Source organism: Tachypleus tridentatus, unplaced genomic scaffold, assembly GCF_004210375.1.
Source record: "Tachypleus tridentatus isolate NWPU-2018 unplaced genomic scaffold, ASM421037v1 Hic_cluster_2, whole genome shotgun sequence".
In the NCBI taxonomy this organism is placed as follows: Eukaryota; Metazoa; Arthropoda; class Merostomata; order Xiphosura; family Limulidae; genus Tachypleus; species Tachypleus tridentatus.
This window is the reverse complement of record NW_027467782.1, coordinates 33,438,326-33,462,633: the sequence shown is the minus strand read 5'-3', so window position 1 is coordinate 33,462,633 and position 24,308 is coordinate 33,438,326. Positions and strand designations below refer to the sequence as shown.

Below are 24,308 nucleotides of genomic sequence, written 5' to 3'. Positions count from 1 at the left end.
ATTAGTTCCATATAACTTAATACAGTAATATGACACATGTGCACTGCTTCACTGTAGCTTCTGTATTGTTAGGCATGCATGGATGAAAGGTTGTTATAATAAAAATAATAAATATATATGAATGTATAATGTTATAAGATTTAAGCTATTTAGTCTAAACATTTGTGTTTTCATGTTATACTCTGTTGTCATCCCAGAATGAAAAGGGCAAAATTTATACATATACACACACACACACACATATTTTGTTTTTTGGTTACAAAATCAGTAAAATCAACCAAACCTACACAGAGATTCATTAGTAAAAATAAAGGGCAAAACATAATGTTTTTCCTTAATAAACATTTGATAAGTTTTTGAATGTTATATTTGGTATGTGAAATTTGAAAATTTTCTGATGCATGAAAGTATTTTTCATCTCAAAATGTTGGATAAGAAACATGCAAAAAAAAAAAAAAAAGGCAAAAGAAAAGCTTACGACTTCATAAAAAAAAACACAATATTTTGCATAACAAATCTTGTAATATTTATTGATAATATACCAAGTTCCATTAAGATATATTTATTAATTTAAAAGTAATAGCTTGAAAATTGTATCAAACACAAAATGATTATAAAGCCAGTCCCAGAGACTAAGCCTGTGTTAAAAAAAAGTCACATATACAATCAACATAAGATTCGTTATACAGTACAGTTCTTGAATTATGTGTACACCAAAAGGTCTCCTCAAGAATAATTACTTCTTGTTACAAACTTTAGATATTGGCACTTTATTAACAACCCTATAATCTCGAGTGTGTCTAATATTTTCACTATCTACAAATACATGAAGCTCAACAGGTCTTTCACTCACAATAATGAAAAGTCCAAAGCAATATTGCAACTTTATCAATGGGTGCTTCAAAACACAGGATACAAACATTCTCAGTCTACAAATAATTTTATTTCAACACATTAAGTCTATTTGTAAGTAATGAATGAGCTTATAAAAGTGAAACCTGTTAGTCCTAAAATTATGCAGATGTAGCTTAACACTGTTTCAGTGAAGAAATTCCTTCACTTTTAGAAGTATTTTCTCTTCTCTAAATATATTTCACTTAGAAGTGACATTTCTATATTTTTTGCCCTCCAGAAAACTGATCTGCTGATTCCACACAAAATTCTATGTCCTGAACAATCTTAATGTTCCTACTGACTAGTGATAGTAGTGGATTTGTAAAGACAACACTGAGGTATCTTCTCCCTGGTTTCACTCAATTTTATGCCACTAAAGATGGTTAGTTTATGTTTTCACTTCATGCTCTTTTTTAACAAAAAAAAAAATATTTCTGTTGGTGCCTGGCACACCTTTACTACTTCATATAGCTGGAAGGTCTTGTCTTAGGCTCCATGCAGGTTGGCAGAAGTTTATCAACTGTAGTGATGTTGTTAACGGAGTTACAAAATGTTATACAGGGTGTTCAGAAAGTCACTGTGCAGTTTTGTAATTATATGTCTATTCAGTCTATTTCAAGCCAGCAACTGACAGCAGTGTTTAGAAACGAAATAAGAAGGATCCAAGCCAACAGGGGTCACTTTTAATATTGTTTATAATTGTTATTCATATTTACCTCCTGTATTCTATATTGAAACATGTCTGTTAATAAATATACAAGTGCACAGTGACTTTCTGAACACCCTGTACAAATGATCTTTTGATAGTTTATTTATTCTATTTACCTGATGACGATTTAAAACTTTCTCCATTTACAGTGTGTTTCAGTGGCGAGTTATGATTGTCACAATCTGTATTTTGTTCAAAGCATATATACAATCCAAAATGGTATGCAGTATTTGAAATATATAAAAGCACATTCTGCTGTCATTCGTAAGTCCAGGATTTGGTAACACACCTTAAAATGTGGCTTATGTTTTGTTGCACTGAACTTCTTCACCCATTTGTATCCATATTTTGAAGACCACAGGAGATTCAAAACATGTTTGTCCATATTTCAGAACATCATGTTACAAACCATTTGTTGGGTAAGAAAGCAACTGGGTAATGTAAATTAAATGTTATATCTCACTGAATATCTAGTGATTACTGTGATCAACAATTTGTTTTGAGATTTCTGAAAAAATTTAATATCTCATGTATAGTGAAAGAAATAAATGGCAAGGTTCATAGATAATTAAGATTATATTTTAAACTAATTTTTTTAAAATAAATGATTAAGTTTTAACAAATGAAAACTTAAATTTAAGTAAAGTGAAAATAAAGTATTTTTCAAATCTGTGCAACTTTTGTATAGGTAGTCTAATTATTCTAACCATTTCTCATAAGTATGTCAATGTGAAATAAAACCAATAACACAGAGTCAAAAGACACACTTCAGTATAAAATAACCACTCACTTGTATTCTGGTGTCTTCAGCTGCTAGGAAAGACCTAACTAGCTCTTGAACCAAATCATAAGCAAAGTTTTCATCTTCTACACTTAAATAAAAAAATGAAGACTTTTGGTTCTCACTCAATCTCCTCATTTCTAATCTAAAAACAAAACAAAAGAAGATAAACATTTATTTAAGTTTCAACTCAAACTTCTCTACTTCAAAATAATCTCTATTCCTATATGTATTCTTGAGACAGCTAATATGGATATTAGAACTTTAATTAACATAAAGCACAGAAGAATATTTTGATCTTCTCATGTAATCTTCAGGTTAACAAAGAGAGAGTTTGCAACTGACTCTGCTTTATGTTAAAGTTCTAATATCCATACCAGCTGTCTTCAGAATACATTTTTTACTTGAAGTGTGTTTCTCATCTTCACAAATGTATTCCTATATATTACAAATAACTTATGAACTGTTGTTTAGAGATGCACATAAATTATTCATGCAAGTTAATGTAAAAAAAAAATAAAAAAATGAAGGGCTTTCCAACATCTTTTCTAAAACTTGTCATTTACTAGGATCTATTTTACTGATTTTAACAGATACACGAACTCCAATAAACTAAGCTTATTATATTTTGTAACAAAATAATTGCACTGAATACAATAAATAAACTGCAGTGAGTCCAATACAGCTAAAACACAATAGAAACAGGTTACTGAATAAGTACTACTGAATTCTTCAGTCTTCATGTTCCCTTAATTATACTTTTTCAATTTCAGTGCAATAACAAGTGATATGAGCCTTGTATCTTTTCCCTAAATACTGTTCTTTACCTGCAGTTTGCAACAAAAAATCAACTTGTATTTATTGAACACATTACTTCAACTTGCCAAAAGGATTGCTTTTAAACCTGACTGACTGCTTAAACATAAAATACATCACCATCCAAAATAATTCAGTAAAGTAGATTCAGTCATATTGTCATGAAAAACTTCCTTCACATTATTATGTACATAACCACTATTTTAGACTTTGTGATGTTTCTATATAATTGTATTTCATAACTGTTAAGCACTTTCTCATTTTATTATGGCAATTCCACCTAACAAAGAAATGGAAACTTTGTTAATCAAAACAACTTTGATATTTCTACATTGTGTTCAGTTGGTTGGTGTTTACTGACACAAACCAACTAGACTATCTACACCAAACAAGCAGTAAAATAGGGAAAAGGAATGTCTTATAAAAGGCAAAAAAATAAATTAAATTAAAACAAAACAATGTCCAAAATTTGTATAAAAGATCTAAATAGAATTAAAAGGCAAATGGCTCATAAAAAGTTAAAGACATGAGGAAGTCGGACAGTGTTACCATTTCCAATGTCAAGGGTAAACCCATACTTAAGGCATATAGAAAATAGTGCCATCACTTATGATTGTAATGATGGCATAACAGTAAAACATGGTTTATTGTGACTTGAGTGTTACAAAGGCCACAAATTGGTGGCTCAGTTGCAGATGAAAGAAAATAATGAGTTAAAAAGCTGTGACCAATGCATAACCTAGTGAGGACAACTTCCCCCTCTCAATCATTTGGAGAAAAACCTTGGCAGGTTGTACAGAAACACCTTCTTTAAACCATATGCATAAATAGGAATAGAAGAATGGTTTGAAAGATATTTATTAAAGAGATAGTACATTCAATTGGAAATATCTGCCTTCCTCAGATGACTCAAAGAAAGATAAACAAGTGGGAATGATAATAAGCTATTGCAGTATGGGCTGATCAGTGGAAACAGCAATGACATCCAATGGCACACCCAATTCTACCAGTGCACCTGAATATGAAGGCTAAAAAGAAGAGTGGCAGACTGTCTATTCTAAAAGAGCACAGCTCACTGAGGAAGATAGAACCTCAAGGGAATGCTGTGGTAAGGATTAAAGTTTAATAGCATATTGCCAGAAGCAGGGCTGAAAAACCTGGACCTGGGCAATCACTGGAAAGAATGGTGGGAACAGAGTGAGGAGTAGACACTGACTTGCCAATTCACTTATCCAAAGAGGGCAAAATACTCTTCACATTGTTGGAAAATAAATCTTTCTGCACTCGCACTGCAGCAGTGGTACATAGTGCAGAAGCATATGTCTGAAATGGAGTCGGGGAAAAATAATTTCTGAGTTTCAAGCTAAATGTTGTCAACTGTTTTAAAACACTGTACCTCTTTCTCCTCCACCCACCTAAGACAAAGACAAAAGTAAAAGAGGTGACAACCACTACTTTTAATGCAATGTGGTTCCAGTTTGTACTCATATGCATTGTGGTCTTTGCCACCACAAAAAGTGCACGTCAAAGAACTACGATGTGATGTCTTTGAAATCAAAACTGCTGGCACTGAAAAAATCAGAGAGGGTTAGGAATATACCCACACCTTACAATTCAGGTCGATGTCAAGGCAGACAGATGTAACAATTTAAATGTCAAAATTACGACACTGGTTGGCAGCATAATTCTGTCCTTGCAAGTGAAGAAATGGCTGCACAACAGAAACTCCTTGGTTGGGGAAACAAGCAAGAATCTCCAACTCAGGAATGTTCTTCAAATTACTCTCAACAATTACTCCTTGTAAAGAATTCACAATAGCAAGGGGGAGTAACATCAGTGGGTATATCCCAAATTGCCTTAAAATTCAGGAGGTGTTCAGTGTGTTTTGGGGTTGATATTTCCACAAAGATGTCCCCAAAACATAGCTTCTTGATGGACTTGGGAAAGCCAATATTCCACTCTAATCCCTTTAAATGAAAAAGGGAGACATATGCCCCAAGGATTAATCAGATAAAGAATGAAGGATTAAAAATTGAGTTACAAGATCTGATGGTTGTGGTGATTTTCAAGGATTACGGAATTCATAAGAGTGAGAGGAAGATTTACTACCCATTGACCCTGCCTACCATGGAGTCCTATGAGGCTACACGTTACAATGCTAAACAAGGGCATTGCAGCTACACCAGGGTTTCATGAACATCATACCCGAACACCAACATCTGACACAATGTCCACAACACCTGTTGAAAACGTCCAAAACTGGTTCTCAGGTTAATCCTGGAAGGGGTCACCACAAGGCCACCCATCTACAGAAAGTAAACTAAAAATATGGAACCTTTCCTGGTAAGACCCCTTACCACACAAAAGAATCACACCAAGCACATAGTGTTCAGCCTTTAAATTTTCTTATACAATATCTATTATTTAATACACAATCCATGAGTTAGGAAAACATTTATGGTGGGTTCATCCTTCTCTCAAAGTCTAAGAGTACAATACAAGATTTGGTTCTTCTGTTCTGTGAAGCCATTTTCTTTGCACTAGGGAGGGGACACTATACTTTACTTGTTGATTTAAGATAACAATGTGAGGGATGCAAAAAGAAAACACTTTTACTATTTTGTGCAAGAGGAACAAAATCCAGCCAACTGTCAAAAAAAGGACAGAGTGACACACATGTAGCTTATTAGATTTAGGGCATGTATCTGACTTTACTTTACATGCATGCTTTTGAATCACATGTCAAAGTTAATTTCATTATTAGTATAGATGTATATGTAGATTTTACTAAGTAATAACAATAAACACATCCAACTTTTTGTTTCTGATCATGTTTTTATTAACCAGGAAATCACTGCTCATGGTCCTGCAAACAGTTGTGGATTAATGTTATAAAAAATAGCCCTAGTCATTCTTATTCCTCATATCAACTTCATTTAAGGTGGGTGTAGTGTTTTGTGTCTGTGACTGTGCTGTGCACATTGGAGGAGACACACTCCACTTCAGAGGTGCTACCTGGAAGGGCTGCAGCAGTTGTCACAAGTTGGTGAATTAGTGAAGAGAAATGTGTGATTTTATAAATGAGAAAAGAATGTGATTATATGTAGTTCTTATTGGTGTCTTTTATCACTTCCTTCAGCTGGACAGAAGATTCATCAATATCAAGGCTGTACTATTTTGATGATCTCTATTCCACTCTTTTAAATTAATAATTTTTTACAAATATTATTCATTGAATACGACTTTAGTAGTATCTGTTCTTCACTGTATAAATAAAAGCATAAATATTCTTCACTTCAAAAAATGCAAAAGGATCAACCAGAAAGTGTTCTGGGCTTGGAAGGATGTAAATAGGCCTTTACAGGTACAACATATCAAGAGTGTTCTTAAAAATGAAAGAACCTACAACATCAAATTACTATGAAAGTGGTAAATTCAAAAGGACACAATGTTACATCTTTATGAAAATCATTTTGATTTTGAACACCTTTGGTAGACCTGTAACATTGCATCACCATGAAAGTTTTCTCAGCTCTAAATGTTACAAGACCTGTAATATTAGGTAGTCATAAAAGTGTTTTTGGTTCTAAACGATGCAAAAAAGACCTGTAATAGTCATGAAAGTGTTCTTGGTTCTAAATGATGTAACAAGACCTATAATGTCAAATAGTCATGAAATTATTTTTGGTTCTAAAATGATGTAACAAGACCTGTAATATCAGATAGTCATGAAAAGGTCATTGCCCTTGAAAGAAGCAGCAGGCTCTTCATTATTATATCTTCATGGAACTTTCCTTGGCTCAGAAAGTTGTAATGGGACTTGTAATGTTATGATTTCATTAAAGTGCTTTTGGATTTAACCCTCTCATCATGAATTCAGTTAAAATTACCAAACACATGACCTCTTTGTACTCATTTCAAGTCTTAACAAAACTTGGTAGTCTTTCAGTTAACATTACAAGTCTTTCACACACAACAAAATCATATTTTTTTAAGTATTTTTAACAAACTACAATAAAGGTTTGTCTGTAAATATATTATGTATTTGTTTTGAGGATGCAGTGTGTAAAGATTAAAAATATTTTTTCTCCTCCAAAAAAGTTTCAGTATTCGTTTGTGCAATTTATAAAACCACTTAAATACATTTCAAATGTTTTTCCCAGAAAACTTCATATTTCACCTTTCATTTTCTCTACTCTATCTTAAAACCAGATCAGTCAGTTCGATTAATCTCCTAACCACCATTAAATAAAACTAAATTACCCTCTTTTATTCTTAGAATTGTAACATGAAACTACTTTTGTTTATCTGATGTAGTTTTAAGCTCATAATAGTGCACATACATTTATAATCAAATTTTGTTTTCTTGCACTTTGAACCTTTTCTAGCTACTATCTGTGCCATTATAAGGTTTAAATCACTTGGAGCACATGCAGTTCATTTGGGTGCCTTGTGAAACACTTTTATCATATTATTTATTTTACCTAATTTAGTCTTTACTAACCTAAAAAGATCCCTACTTTTATATTTTAGTTACTTTTATAATAATAAATAACAAACAAACATGAAAATCAAGAAATAAAGTATTTACCAAAACTTCTTGTTTCTTGCTGTTGATTGTCAGTGATTAAAAATACTTTTCTTAATCTCAAAAAATTCCAAATTTCCTTTTTGTCATACCCAAAACCTTTTATAGACATTTTAAATGTTTGTTTCCAGTAACTATTTACATTTCATCTGTTATTTTCTCTACCCTAACTCAAAATGCAATCAGTCATTTTGGCTGACCTGGTAACTGTAAATAAAAACCTGAAATTTACATATACCTGTTAAGAACAGAATGTAATATATCATTTGACACATAAAAACCTTAATTTCCTATTGTTTATAGGTAGTATGTAGTTAAATGTACAAGAGAACTATTAACATATCTTGAAAGAGAGGGTGTGACAGGTAGGTGTGGTAAAAGGGGTTTTCTATTTATATCTCTGTTATCATGCAAAATTGAAGACAATAAAAAATATGGTTTGCCTGAGCAATAACAATTGTATAGTGAGTAACGAATGTTTAATTTCTTAATTTTTCAAAGAATTGTGAAAAAAATAAAGATGACAAGATACTTAGCAAAAATACATAATGTGTGTCATACTAAGGGAAATTCAGAATTTGAGTTAACATTGTCTTGTAAAAGTAGGAGCTTAAAACGTATACTGTTAAAGCATGGATTATTAGCTAAGCTTATATGCTACATTAATTGGTACAACATAAACAAAAATTAGTTTAATAAAATATTGAATGTAAGACACTAAAACTTTGTGTCATGGTCAGTGAAGAATACATGGGTCAAATGAGTTAATAGTTACTGAAGAGATGAGATAGACAGATGGAATCTTACCTTCACATTATGACAACGAGATAAGTAGACTGATCCTAACCTTCATACATAACTAAAAAGACAGATTTTTTACATTTAAGATCGCCAGGAAAGTTTACAGATTTCAACCACTACAAATCATTCAACTTCAGTAAATTAACTTCAGACATTGAATATCTTTGTTGATAAAAAGTCAGCTTGTAAGCATCAAGCCATCCAAAAATAAACAACTGGCTAGCTTAAGCAAAGTGTAACAATATCAACTCAAAATTAATTTGCTTGTCATGGACCTGGACTGTCAATACAATATTCAGTTCTAGACAGATAGAAAAGTCAGTATAGTTTATAAGTTTTTTAAAAATTCTTGTATATTGACTAATATTTGCAATAGCTACTATCATAAACCGTAGTTATTGTTTTTGTTGTTGTTTGTATATTAAAATATATTTGTGTTAAGAAAATTGTGTGTATCAATTTTGTTGGCAAATATCATAAATTTGATACATATCAAAATTCAATTAACTTCTAAATTAAAATTTCACATGAGAAATCCTTATAACATCTAGTTAGCTTTACCAAATGTTTCTTAAGAAGAAATATTTTATTTCATGTCCATTAACGAATTTCTACATGGATTCAGTCGATTTGACCAATTTCGTAATCACCATATAAAAATACAAAACCAATATAAATTATGCTTTTTTTTTATTCAAGAATGACTACAGATTACAAAACATAAATGTTTAGACACAACTGCTTAAATCTCATGACATTATACATTTATATAGATTTACTATTTTCATAATATTGACTTTTCAGCCTGTTTGGCTAACAATTCAGAAGTTACAATGCCACAGTGCATGTTTGCTAATGTTAATGTATCCAATAATATAAAACTGACCTTTAGGTTTTACAAAGTGACCTATATCATCTGCATTTTAGTGGACTAGTATTTGGTAATAACAGTCATATACAATTATTATAAATTGTATATTTATATAGAACATTACTATTTAAAAACAAATTTTCTTAAACTAATTTATCTCAAAACGTAGAGCAGTAAATAACAAAGTAAGCAAACAATTATCAGTTTTAGTTACAACCTATGTCCTCATTGCTGTTTGTCTTAGCTTGCTAAGCCTTCAGAAATGTCCCATGTGGAGGTTATGAAACAAAATTTTCTTTTTTGATATTTTTACATTAGAACAATCAAACAGTTATAAATTACTATACTGATAACATAGAATTCCATTATAATTTATCAAGTTTAAAAACTAAACTGTATTTGTATCAAATAAAACAGGAAATCTAGAACAGGCTAAAGACTCAAATTAGCAGCATGAAGGTTTGTTTCGAAAGAAAGAGAGGACACCATCACATTTGAAAATGGCTAGGAAAATCATTAAAAAAATATTCTGAGCTTCTGATTGTTTTTTCAGATCATATATAGAAGTAAATGTATATACAGGACCATTTCTCAAAATGAAAAGGTACGATTCAACAAATATTGTTATAGTTTAGAAAATTAAAAGGATAAAAGTGTTTTTTTTTTATATTTTAGCTTATCCATTTGAGTTCCTAGTTGGTACATCTACAGACGTTGTGTTTTTACATCACAAGCATTTAATTTGAACCAGTGCTACATTCAACACAACACAGAACATATAAAAATTAAAGTTTTGGTGTATTTGTTTAATACTTACTTTTAAACTACAAAATTAAATACTGTATAATATCAAAATTTGAATTATTATCTACAGTTTGATACCAGAAATAGAGATAAATTCATAAAACTGTATTTCAATAAAATTTTGAATGCAACTTAATAAATGTAATAACATGGCCTTTGACATGTGACCCATCTGAAAAGGGTTAATAAAATTCATATTATTCCCTGCACAATGCAATGCAATACTGACTAATCACGAGTACGCACTCCCAATAGATGTGAAAGATAAGTCTACAAAGATCATAAACACTTAAGACAACAAACCACATCAAATCAAAGTAGACGTTATTAAAGAAATATTTATAAAATATTAGACACAATGAAAGAATATTATTTTCAAAATTGTTTTTAGAGTTTTCTACACTTTTACCATTTTCAAGACCCTATGGAATCAATAAAATTATAAAAAAATGTGTTTAAGTTAAGAAATTTCATTAGATAAGTAGATTAATTAAAAGTTACTTTTCTTGCAATTGCAAAGTAAAGAAAATATACTTATGAACAAAAGTGTTCCAGGCTTGAGTACAAATTTGAGGGAAATCTTCCTCAGTAAAATGAATAGCTATCTTTAGAGTAGCCATCACTTTCATCCTCACTGCAGTAATGTGCTTTGGACCCATCAGCTCCATAATAGAATTTAAGCTTCCTAATGCCTAAAATAAATGAGAAAATTAGTTTTAGATATAAAAGTTCTCTTTATGTATTTAATGAATTTTGAGCAGTTGTAAAGTTCTAGATTTTTTGTTTTATGAAAAAAAAGTGTCCAGGTTTAAAACATGAAAACTCAAATATATACTACCAAAAATTAAGCACATAAGTGTCATACAGTGACAGTGGTAAAACTTCTTACGTTTCTTTAAAATAAACCTGTCCAACAACAGTAATTAAATGAAATTTCTGATGATATAAAGATAGGGATGTTGCAGCTACAGTTTACATTTTAAAACTCGATACACTTAAGAGAAACTGCTACAATCTCTATACAGAATAACAAACATTTTATGTTTGCAAAACTACAAAAAATTAATTGATGTTGTATCACTAAGTTTAATACTAGCAAGTCAGTTCTTTAAAAAACCTTAGAAACCAACAAAATTTCTTAATATTTCATTAATGTCCACAATTAGTTAAACAGGATGGAATACAATTATGTAACTACTCAAAATATTGTCCAATATTTGGATGTGTTGTTCCTACAGGCAAGCTTATCAATCCTTGTATGTAATGTATTTAGAGGTAGGAAATAATTAAATGTAAGCCTAATACTACAATATGAAGCTGATTGGTTCCATATATAAAGCACAAACCATATTCAAGAAACACTTCTATGGGTAAATGGTACATACCAGAGTACTGACCATTAGTGACAAAACATGCACCATACTCTAATTAACTCTAAAAATAACATATCCAAATATCCTACAAAATTAAACTATATTTTCTGTGAATAGATAACTGTGTTCCATTCAGTATTAAGTCTATAATTTTTTTTCCTATGATAAATTCATGGGAGGATAACGATGAAGAAAGAGCTCGTTCTTTTATTGGAGCTAAGATGGTTAACTTCATCACCTTCATCCAGCATGATCAACTCTAGTTCTTATAACGTACAACCTATAGTTACTATTTTGGATGATTACATCAGTTTCAACAATTCTTAGGATAAATGATACATAACTGGAACAGCACCTTACTAACATACAGACTTTTACTTTCAACCATAAGAGCTTTGTCCAACTGTATGAGTCAAATAATGGGATTCACGGTTACTTTCATAACAAACTCACAACTGAAAGCATGAAGAATGTTCAGTAGCATTATATGTCAAACCCTGGACCCTACAAGCTAACCACTGGGCAATGCCAAGCCTGTATTATTCATACAGGGAGTCTTTGCTCTTTCATAAATATTTATTTACATAAATTTCACTTTCATATTTTCAATATGACTTTAAGATTATAAAGTTTTTTTTTTTACTAAATAATGATAACAATAGTTTAACTTAGAAAACCAATAATAAACAAACATGTGATATACATAGAATTTTATGGAACTGACTTTACTTTCTTTTAAGATAAATAAAATAAAATATACAAATGAATCACAAAACTTTCAAGCAATAAATTTAAATTTCCTAATTATCATGTAATAAAACACCTACTAGTTTCTTTTCCTCTAATGGAAAATTTGCATTAAGCAACTGGGAATCAAAGAAAGCAAGAAAACCCAAAAGTCGTGACTGTAAAATTTGGCCTATGGATTAAAATAAAGCAATCAATTAAAGGTTATAATAACTTTTTACTGATTTAAAAATGAATTTCAATTCCTCTTCACAAAAGTTAACAAATACCAACTTATTTTATTAATGAAGCTATTTGCTCTGGTTATGTTTCTCACTCTACTTTTAGTTGTGTTGTAAAAATTATACCTGGTACTTATTTCCTACATATACAATATTACAATAATTGCTGTAATATAATGTTTAAGTATATAATTCTTAGGTAAATATACTTCTGACAACTTTAATTCTCATAAAAGATTGCGAGCTCACAATTCCCGTAGCTTGTAATTATTAAAATTGCTTTACTTGAAAGCATGTCCATATTACAGTTACGAGAAGTCTGTTTGTGGCCCCTGACTCAAAAAGTTTGTGCACCACTGCTGTAAATAGTTTACTCTGAACAATGCTAAACTTATGTTATGTTAACTTATAATTTCCTTGTATAAATACCAGAATTTTTAAAGTCAGATACAAGTAACTGACCAATATGACTCATCAAGAGTAAATAACTGACAAATTTTACTCAGAAACAATCATTTGAATTTTTCTGGATACTTCAAGTCTCAAGTTTTTGAGAAATATTAATATTCAAGGTGATTCTCAATTCACACTTTATTCAGCCAGCCTTTTAAATTTATTACTTTCCATACATGGCTGCATGCTTTTAATATATTCTGCATAATGTACTGTATTAAAAAAAGTGCAAATATTTTAGTTTATAATGTAAAGATTTAAAACAAAATTGTCATCAAAGTACATTAGATGTGAATTCTCCTAGATGTTTCATTTTTAACGTTTTCAAAGATTTATAAAAGTTTCTTACACACCAAACATTCACAAATACTTTTTTTTAATTTATATTAATTAGATGAAGTTCTAAAACTTAGGTTTCTTTTTAAATATTTAAGTAGTTTTTACTTATTCAATTAGCTCTCAGGAAATTAGAATTTTACTAAAAAGTAAATATATTAAACAAGTGGTTATTACTGATACTTCTTCACTTAATATTAACAATTCCATTTACTTTGAATGGCCATAATGTTTATTTTAACTAACAATTCAACATTAACTGTCCACAAAAAGGAGATACAGGGAAAAATCTCAGTCAAGATGCTACCAAAAGAAATTCCAACTAAACTTACAATAGTTTGATACAGCATGTCAGTTTTTATTTATCTTTATTGAGATATTTGCCCAAAATTTACATTTTACAGCACAGAATCAGATTTTTTATTTATTGTAGATATGTAATGCAACTTTTTTAAGTATTTCAAATTTCAACTGTAGCCATTACTATATCTTCTGGTTTTGTAATAGGCTTTGTTCCATCATAACTTTCATCTTTCCATGCCAACATTGCAAGTCCACTAAAGACTTGTTCATAGTGAGTGCTGATGTGAAGAAGTAATTCATTATGTATTCTCTGGTAATCACATCTCAACAAGCTGCCTATCTCAATATTAGTCTCAGTTTAAAAATAAGAAATTCTGTTATAATCAAAGTCAGTTTAAATTAGATTTTATTAAATTAATACCATATATCTCACAAAGATACAAGTTTTTACAAAAATCTACTGAAGCGAATCCCATGCTTTCCCATATAATAATATGTGAAAAAAAACAACCGAGACTTTAATTCTAAGTATTTAATTAATTGAGTCAAAAATGTAAATAATGTATGGAACTGCAGATATAAAATAACATACAGTATTGAGAGACTACAAACTTTGACCTTCCTTCTCCCATAAACATCTTACTTCTAAACATTGTCATACAAATTAAATTTGCCAAATACCAGTATTATGTTAAAAGTGTATTAGTATTGTTTGTTTTTAATAAAGTGCTGTATAAATACACAATTATATGGCTAAGTAATAGCAAATATAAGCCAAAGTTGAATGCAAGTAGTACTTACCTGAACATAGGTGAGTGCTTTTTCCATTTCTTCTTTAGAGCAGTGACAAACAAGGTATGAAAATATGTATTTAAAATGGTTCATTAAGAGTTCTTGCTTCTGCATTCTCATCTGTTTGGCCAGTACTTTCAGCAACATTGAAGCTTCAGGAGAAGCTTTAGTAGCAAGTGGAGGCAACATGTAGCGTAAAGTGCTCTATTATTCGAAAAGCAACATGGATGTACAAGTGATTTCTAACAGTGATAACAATGTATATATTTCAGTTTTAAAACTACATATACAGCCTTTCCCATTTTAAACCAAAGACTAACATACATATTTATGTGCTTGTTTTACACTTTCAATAAACAATACATTATAAACATGAGCTACTAAATACTTTGATCTTTACCTATGTAACAGGTAAAAAAATATATGTATTTTAAATATGTATTTAATATAAAATAAAAATAATATATAATATAATATAAAATATGTATTTTAAAGTGATAAGTACTTTTTTTTGCTAAGAAATTGATACAAATATGAGAAAAACAACAATAAACACATGAAACGAGAACAAATTAAAAGTCACAATACAAGAACAGCCAACCAAGAAGTAATAATTCAGTGAAAGAGAACAGAGGGAGTTGCACATATCAGGAGCATGTGTGTTGCACTACTATTGATGGGAAGGTTGTCACATGATAATCTGCATGCAAGACACACTTTACCATTTAACTGTTAGGCATGCTTTTTTTTTACATATAGATAAAAGCACCAAACTATTTATTGATGTGAGAGGAAGTAATGTTTGGTATTGGAAGAATAATCATGAAACAACTCTGGTACATCAAAACTAAGGCAATTTTCAGTTTGTTTTTATTCTTACCCAAATCCAAGTCTGAATACTAAGCAAACATATGATTTTGTATCATATCTGTTATATAGATATGATACAAAATCATATAGATCTGTGTTAAAATTTCATAATTTTCATTTTCTCCACTAATTTGAAAATGATAGAATGTGTAAAAAAGAATTTTTGGCATAAACACTGTAATCATAGGTAAAATCATGTTATAAATTTTAATAATTCACAATAAACATTCAATAAAACTTACAAAACTTGATATATTTCTGTATTTATATTAATATTCATTATTTCAATGCCAGAAAGAAATAAAGAGCAAACATCACAACAGAAATTTCTTACATATATTTTGTGTATTTTTTTCATTTTTATACTTAAAAGTAAGACAATAAAGCATTGTAACAGAAATGTTTAAATTTACATAGGGAAATACACTATCAAGATTTTAACAATCACAATTGAATAATAAAGATACACCACATGGCCAAAAGTAGGTGAATACCCATATGTGCTTGTTGAACATTTCATTCCAGAAACATGGCATTAATATGGAGTTGATACTGCCTTTGCTGCTATAGCAGCCTCCACAGGAAGGGTTTTCCCTAGATTTTGAAAGATGGCTGTGGGAATTCACTCCTATTCAGTCACAAGAGCAAGAAGGCCTGGCTTGCAGTCAGCATTCCAATTCATCCCAAAGTTGTTCAGCAGGGTTGATGTCATGGCTCTGTGCAGGCCAGTCAATTTCTTCAACATCGACCTCAGCAAACCATGACTTTATGGACCTTGCTTTGAGCATGGGGGCATTGTAATGTTGGAAAAAGGGGCCTTCCCAAACTGTTGCAAAATTTTGGAAGCACACAACTCTAGAATGTCATTGTATGCTGTAGCATTAAGACTTCCTTTCACTGGAACTAAAGAGCCTAGTTTAAACCTTGAAAAACAGCCCCAGACCATTATTCCTCCTCCACAAAATTTTATGCATTCAGGCAGGCATTGTTTTCCTGGCATCTGTCAAACCCAGATTCGTTCATCAGACTGCCAGATAGTGAAGCAAGATTCATTACTCCAGAAAACGTGTTTCTACTGATCCAGAATCCAATGGTGGTAACTTTACACCACTCCAGCCAATGCTTGGCATTGCTCATGGTGACCTTACACTTGCATGTGGCTGCTCGACCATGGAAACCCATTTCATGAAGTTCCCAATGAACAGTTCTTGTGCTTGCATTGCTTACACAGGCAGTTTGGAACTCAGTAGTGAGTGTTGCAACCGAGAAAAGACAATGTTTATGTTATGCGCTTCACCACTTGGCGGTCCCATTCTGTGAGCTTCTATGGCCTACCTCTTCATGACTACAGTTTTTTTTTCTTCTAGACGTTTTCGCTTCACAATAAGAGCACTTACAGTTGACCAGGGCAGCTCTAGCAGGGCAGAAATTTGACGAACTCACTTGTTCGAAAAGTAATATCCTATGACAGTGCCATGTTGAAAGACTCTGAGCTCTTCAATACAACCCATTCTACTGCCAATGTTTGTCTCTGGAGATTGCATGGCTGCATGCTTGACTTTATTCACCTGTTGGCAACGGGTGTGGCTGAAATAGCTAAACCCACTAATTAGAAGGGTGTCCGCATACTTTTGGCCATGTAGTGTGTATAACAAATATAGAAAATCACAACTCACTTCAAAGGTTCTTCTCCTTTAATGTCATTGCTAGCTCTCTTTCTTTTGGTGGATAACCTACTTGTAGATGGTTGATGTTGAACAGGTTTTCCTTCAATTGTGGGATTATGAGCAGACAACTGCTTGAGCTCTTCTCTTTGTATATATAATAATGCAGTCTTGACACACTATATATAAACACACACATATTTAATTACAATAATAATTAAGAATATGTAAATTGAAAGAAAAATAAATCACAGAAACTTAAATTATATTTTTTAGAAAGAACACTGTGCAATATTTGAAATGAAGAAACCCAAGTAACAGAAAAAAATTTGATATTAATGTAACCTTATCTTTAAACCACAGTACATATGCACACAATTAAGCTCAGTCAATTGGAACAACCACATGACCTCTTTGTACCCATTCAAGGTCTTTATAGCTTTAAATACTTCCAATTTTCAATAGTGTACATATTTACAAAATTTTGCACACTTTCGGTTAACATCATAAATAATATTTTTTTAGTGAAGTAGTTTTAGTAAAATAAAATAAAGATTTGTCCACGTTTATATTAACCAACCTCATAACCACCAAAACAAAATCAAATTACATTAACCAACCTCATAACCCCCTAAACAAAATCAAATTATATTAACCAAACTCATAACCACCAAAACAAAATCAAATTATATTAACCAACCTCATAACCACCAAAACAAAATCAATCTAAACTACCCTTTTCTGATTTTCGGAATGACTCGAAATTGTAACACAAAACTACATTCTTTTACCCTAAGTAGTTTTAAGGTCCTAACAGTGTACATCTATTTGTAATTAAAAATTTATTTTTTTATATGCTCTTTGAATCCTGTCTAACTATTATCTGTGTCACTCAAGGCACATACAGCTCACGTTACAGTACTGAATCCCATTAACTACAAGATACTTGCACGTGTGGCTTGTGAAACATTTTTATTATATTATTATTATTTTCTTTACATAATCTATTCTTAACTAATCTAAAAAGAGATCCACATTTTTACATTTTGATTACTTTTAATAATAATAAATAAAGAAGAAACAAGACAAATATGAAATAATGTACTTGTAGATTGTTGAGAACACTATATACTACTGTTTTTACACTAATCGTAGTAATGCATTAAATAATTTTCATTTAATTAAATAACGGACCAAAGAACATATACTGATAATATGTAAAAAGCAGATAATTTCTCCTAACACTCAATTTTTCTACCTTTCTACCAATGCAACAAAAGCTGTTGCAAATCTGTCCAAGTTAGCCATTAAATGAGAAAGAAGGTTGTTCTCTGAGTAAAACTAATGTTTATTTTTTCAGAATACAACATTATACAATACATCATTTGATAGATCAAAACCTTGACTTTCTGTTGGTTATAAATAATATATAAATAAATCTAAGAGAGAATAATCACCAAAACCTGAAAGAAAGGATATGACAGCTTGATGTGGCAGGAATGGGGTCTGATTTTTTATTTATAGCTTTGTAGCCAAACAAAATTGAAGGCTATAAAAATTATGGTTTGTCTGAGCAATGACAATTTTATTCTGAGTAATTTAAGTTTAATTTTGTACTGTTTGAAAGGGTGGTGAATAAAATAGGGAAGACAAGATACCTAAAGTAAATATGTCATGTGTTATACTAAGAGAAATTCAGGAAGTTTTTTTAAAATATGACCTCGTAGAATTAAAAACTTATAAAGATAGGAATCATTAGCTAAAATTTTAAGCTTTTCTAAATAATATAACATAAAAGAAAAAATAGTTTAATAAAATATTAAATGTAAGACACTAAACGATACCTTGGGTGAGAAGATTAGTTAACCAAAGACTTTTAAAAATGCTGGTCTTTCATTTTTGATTTGTTTATGAATTTTGTGGAAAACTATCCAAGGGCTTTACACGCATAGCTGTCTCCAATTCTGAAGTATAAGACTAAAAGGAAGGTAGCTAAGGAACAGCCAGTGAGATTTGATAGTTACACTTATTGCACCCACAAGCCCCACAGAACACACATTTGCAGTAATAAAACACAGATAATAAAATCTTAGATTCACAGTTTGAGCACATTACTCACTTGGCTGCACCAAACTAGTGGTCCATTATGAAAGATTTTACAAAAGCTCCAGATAAAAGAATAATGTGCAGCAGTATAAAATATGAATGTAAATAACAAAAACATGATATGAGTATACACATACTTATCTATTCATTTTCTCAAAGTGTAATAGACATATAAAACTTTGTTACCTAGTCTAATTTATAATGCAAAAATACACTACAGTTCTACAAAACACCTTTATCCAATACATACATATAAGTTTCATATTTTAAAAACCCTTTCAACTCTACAGTTTATCTTACCTGTGAGTTCACCATTTTTCCACAATGATTTAATAGAACTTCACTCAGAGATTCAATCAACTTCTTGGGAACAGAAAAGTTTCTCCTTTTAAGGTAACTCATCAAGTAAGTAAATGTATCAACAATTGCAACTCCAAGTTTTTCAGTTGTAAGTTGATACAAACCATACATATCTAAAATCTAAAAGAATGTTTATTTCAACTAGTTCACATACAGTTAAAGACTCACAGAAATGGTTAAGTGAAATGAAATGTAAATGATAAACCTTAACTTTAAAAACTGTACTGGTGATAAAGTATTTTCTTTTCATAAGCCATTGTGCCAATATCTTATAAAAATAATTCAAAATAAAGAATCTGTAAAGTTTATTTTTCTTTTTGTCATACTCTTTTCCTTTATATATAAACTCTCAGATCTAAAGTTTGCAATAGTTAATTTATTTGAAACCTACAACTAGCTAGTAGACAAGCAAAAAAAGTTATAAAATAAAAAAATTATTGTAGACTACTTTCTGTAAATGTAAACATTTTATTGGCTGAAAAAGTCCAAAATAAAACCTGTGTGTTAGCCCTGAAACACACTTTCAAAATTCAAATTTAATTCTGAATTTCTTTATGGTTTGGTATCAAACACTTTCAGAATACTTAGAACTAATTTTACTTTGTTTTGTTCCTACGTTTGATCAGTTTAACAATTATGCAACTAGCTTAAGACATATAGCTACTTTAAAAACAAATGTTTTTTTCATGAACACATTGGAAACAAATTATAACAGAAGTTCTTGGAAGGTTTCTGACTTGTTTGAATGAATAACTACATACTATTCTGAATAAAGAAAAATAAACCAGTTCTACTTATAAACAATCTCAAATGTGGGAGGTAAAGAAAAAAAATTATTTTTCTAGGTTACACTGAAGGTAGTAATTATCTTCCTTAGTTGGTTGGTTGGTTGATTTGGTGTTTTATGGCACAAAGCAGCTAGGCTATCTGTGCTAAACATCCAGTAAAAAGATAAAATTAAAGTAAAATCAGGAAATTTATAAAAGAAAATTAAGGTAAAAAAAACAAAGTAAAAAAAACCTTAAACCAATGTTTACATCTAGTCTAAAGCATTAAAACAAAACTACAGTAATACAAGTTGTAGAGGACTTTCTGCAGCATAACTGTAATTATCATAACTCGCTAGGAAGATTAAAAGAGATAAGTAAGAAAACCATCATCAGTCACCTGTAGCTGGCCTTTCCAGTCTTGGTTCCAAGTTATTTGACGTTATAGCTATTTTCAAAAAAGTAAAGTAATTAAAGTTTTAAAGGAAGTGTAGCAAAATTTTAATAGTAACTTGCCAGGTTGACTAACAGGTAGTTCAAACAGCAGCATTAGTCACCTAAGTGGACCTTTCCAGTCCTATTTGAGTTACTTGACTTTACAGTCATTTTCTAATTTCAAATCAAACTAGATAGACTGTGATTCTCCAGAGGGATTCTCATCAAAAAAGGTCTAAAAAAACTTAAATGGCATTAGAAAGACTGATGGCCTTTAAAAAAACTAAAAACATTTCCAAGGTGGACAATGTCACCATCACCAATAACACTGTCTAACATTATGGACAAACCTTAGGACAGAATATGGTGAAAATGGCACCATCGATAGTCATAACGATGGCAAGAAAGTAAAATGTGGTATACAGTGACCTGAGTATCACACAGACAACATAATGGTGTATCAGTTCCAGATAAATGAAAACAATGAGTTAAAAAACTGTGACCAATGCATAGTCTAGTTAGAACAACTTCCTCCTTCCGATCCTTACGGTAACAAGGACAGCCAAAGTCTAATACAGGGTTGTATTTGGAAAAGCATGTTTTTGCATTGCTCACTCCAAGTTGACTGCGAGATGGCACAGAGCCAAGCCTTGAATACAGGACCATAGTCCATGTATCAGACAGGCACAGCGGTGATAGTGCCAGAGCAGATAGACTTAGCTGCAGTGTCGGCAAGCTAGCTCCCATGAATACCAATATGGCCCAGTATCCAGAAAAACTGAATAGAAGTAGATGATAAAGAGAAATGGGCCAGTCAGTTGTGAATATTGGTGACAACAGGGTGTGAACCAATGTGAAGCGATTCTATGGCCAGCAGAGAACTAAGCGAGTCAATATAAATCATGCAGTTTGAGTACTGCTTAGCTTCTATGTGATCCAGGGCAAGAGAAATGGCATACAGTTCAGTAGTAAACACAGAAGCTGTAGAGGGGATTTTACGTGCAACCATGGTAGAGTCCACACAGTCACCTGATTTTGAACCATCTGTATAAACAGGAATGGAAAGATGGTTCAAAAGATGTTCAACAAATAACAAACAGTATTTCCAATCAGTAGTGTCTACTTTTCTCAGATAGCTTTAAGATAATTCACAATTGGGGATGGTAATAAACCATGGTGGGATGGACTGACCAGTGGATACAGCAATGTTATCCAAGGACAGACCCAATTCATCCAACTATGACTGGATATGAAGGCTAAAAGGAGCAATGGCATACCGTCTGGTCTGAAAAAGCATGAGCCAACGAGGAAAGAAAACACAACCCTAGATGGGATGCTTTGGTTAGGAACAAAGTTTCAAAGCATATAGTAAAGACAGTTGTAAATGGCAGAGGTGCAAAAAGGTTCATGAGACTATGTATAAGCTCTGAACTGGGAAGTACAGAAACCCCAGTGCAGAGCTGAAGTCCTTAATGATGAATAGTGTCCAGCATCTTTAAGGCCGATGAATTGGCAGAGCCATAGACCAGTGATTCATAGTCGAGGTGGCCAAGCATGTCCAAGTGTGTTAAGATTCAAATTCCCATCACATCAAACATGCTCACCCTTTCAGCCATGGGGGCATTATAATGTGACATTCAATCACACTATTTGTGGGTAAAAGAGGAGCCCATGAGTTGGCAGTGGGTGGTGATGACTAGCTGCCTTCCCTCTAGTCTTACACTGCTAAATTAGGGACAGCTAGCACAGGTAGCCCTCGAGTAGCTTTGCACAAAATTCAAAAACAAGCAAACCATAGTCGAGTGTCGGTCAAATAAGAGCACGATATATCTTTAGCATAGAACATCGATCCACTCCACAAGTGATGGAAGAGAGGACAAGGAGGATGTTCAGTGCTCTTGTACATTTGACCTGTAGCTGCTTGATATGTGGTATAAAGGTCAGCTTACAATCAAAGATAAGCCCCAAGAACTTAGTCTCAAAGACCTCAGGCAGCACAACTTCACCGCTATGGAGTTCAGGATCAGGACGAATACCCCATTGGTGGCAGAATTGCATGCAAACTGTTTTAGTGAGAGAGTAGGTAAAGCCCTTTGCTGTGGTCCACTTCAGTAAACAATTGAGAGCAGTTTGTAGCTGCCGCTCAATATACCTCATGTTCAATAACTGGCATGAGATGTGAAAGTCGTTGATATAGGCGTGTTTGCAACAGAGAGGAGTTGTTCAGTGATGGCATTAATTTTATACTGAAAAGTGTGACATTCAGAACACAGCCCCAAGAGACTCCAAGTTTCTACAGAAAAAATGGTAAAGTGTTGAACCCACATGAACTTGGAATTGCCTGACCATTAACAAATTTTTAATAAATGTGGGCAAATGGCCACGTAACCCATATCTATGCTGTCTCACAAAATGCCATATCTCCATGTTGTATTATAAGCCTTCACAATGTCAAAGAATACTGATACAAGATGTTTGAGAAAGGCTTTTCTGACTGACGTTTCAAGTCGAATCAGGTGGTCCATGGTGGAGTGCTGTCATCGAAACCCACAATGGGTGGGAGAGAGGAGGTTGTGTCATTCAAGAACCAAACTAGACAAGCATTAACCATCCTTTCTGAGGTTTTACAGAGACAGCTCACTAGATAGTAGTTTGAAGGAATCTTGGGATCATTCCCAGGCTAAGAAAAAGGTAGGACAGTTGCCTCGTACCAGGCATCAGGAAAAACATTCTCCTGCCAGACCTGGTCAAAAACAATCAGAAAAATAGTAAGAGAAGCAGGAGATAGATGGTGCAGCATTTCATAGTGTACATCATCAGGTCCAACTGATGTACTTCCAGACTGATGAAGGGCCAGTTTGAGTTCCACCAGTGTAAAGGGATGATTAGAATCATAGAGATATTCAGCTCAAAAGGACAGAAGTGTTTGCTCTTCCTGAGTCTTGATGGCTAAAAAGGTGGAGGAAGAAGCATTAGTGCTAGATTCCCAACAAAAGTTTTCACCTAGAGTATCAGCAATGCTCCAGGTATCAGCTACTTCCTGACCATCAGGGAGCAAGATCGAGAGGGGGATGGAATTATACTGCCCATTGACCTTCTGAACCTTGTCATATATGACTTTAGAACTGGTGGTAGAAGATATGCTAGTCATGAACTTAATTCAAGATTCCCTTTGGCTTTGGCATCTTACCCACTAAGCACATTTCTAAAACTCAAATCAGTTTCAAAGAGTTGATCTCAAGCTGTCAACAACCATGTGACAGTTGAGTTACAAATATCCTTAATGAAAATCATGCAACAACTTATTAAAAGTTCTCCAATGTTCTTACCTTCCATGACTTATTGTGCAGACACTAAGAAAACAAAAAAGTCCTGCTTTCCCAACATAAAGAAGACTTAACTGTTTGCTGTTGTGGTTCTAAGAATGAAAGTAAAAAATAATATGTAACAAATGTCAACCACATTACAACTGCTACATCCATGCTAGTAAGACCTTGTTTAATGCCAGGACTTATAGGTCCATCTGGGATATGACAGACACAACAGTGAATGAGATGCTATTTATGATGAATTTCTCCCAGTTGTGTATAAGAATATATTATAGAGGTATGTAACTA

General features: G+C 32.1%; 1 protein-coding gene across 7 annotated transcripts in view; it reads right to left on the bottom strand.

Moving 5' to 3' along the window:
- Positions 1 to 19,615, bottom strand: part of LOC143242735 (serine/threonine-protein kinase ATR-like) — a 46,389-nt gene extending 26,774 nt beyond the window's left edge. For 6 of the 7 annotated variants that reach the window (XM_076486208.1, XM_076486207.1, XM_076486206.1 and 3 more), the window contains exons 1-4: positions 17,036 to 17,175; positions 14,499 to 14,693; positions 10,799 to 10,956; positions 2,394 to 2,529 (exon numbers count right to left, since the gene is read on the bottom strand). In XM_076486208.1, the coding sequence (XP_076342323.1) occupies positions 2,394 to 2,529; positions 10,799 to 10,956; positions 14,499 to 14,678 (474 nt within the window). In that variant the 5' untranslated portion in view covers positions 14,679 to 14,693; positions 17,036 to 17,175. Of the gene's footprint in view, positions 1 to 2,393; positions 2,530 to 10,798; positions 10,957 to 14,498; positions 14,694 to 17,035; positions 17,203 to 19,429 lie in introns of those variants that run through there. The other variant, XM_076486205.1, reaches the window with a different exon arrangement.
- Positions 19,616 to 24,308: the final 4,693 nt, after the last annotated feature.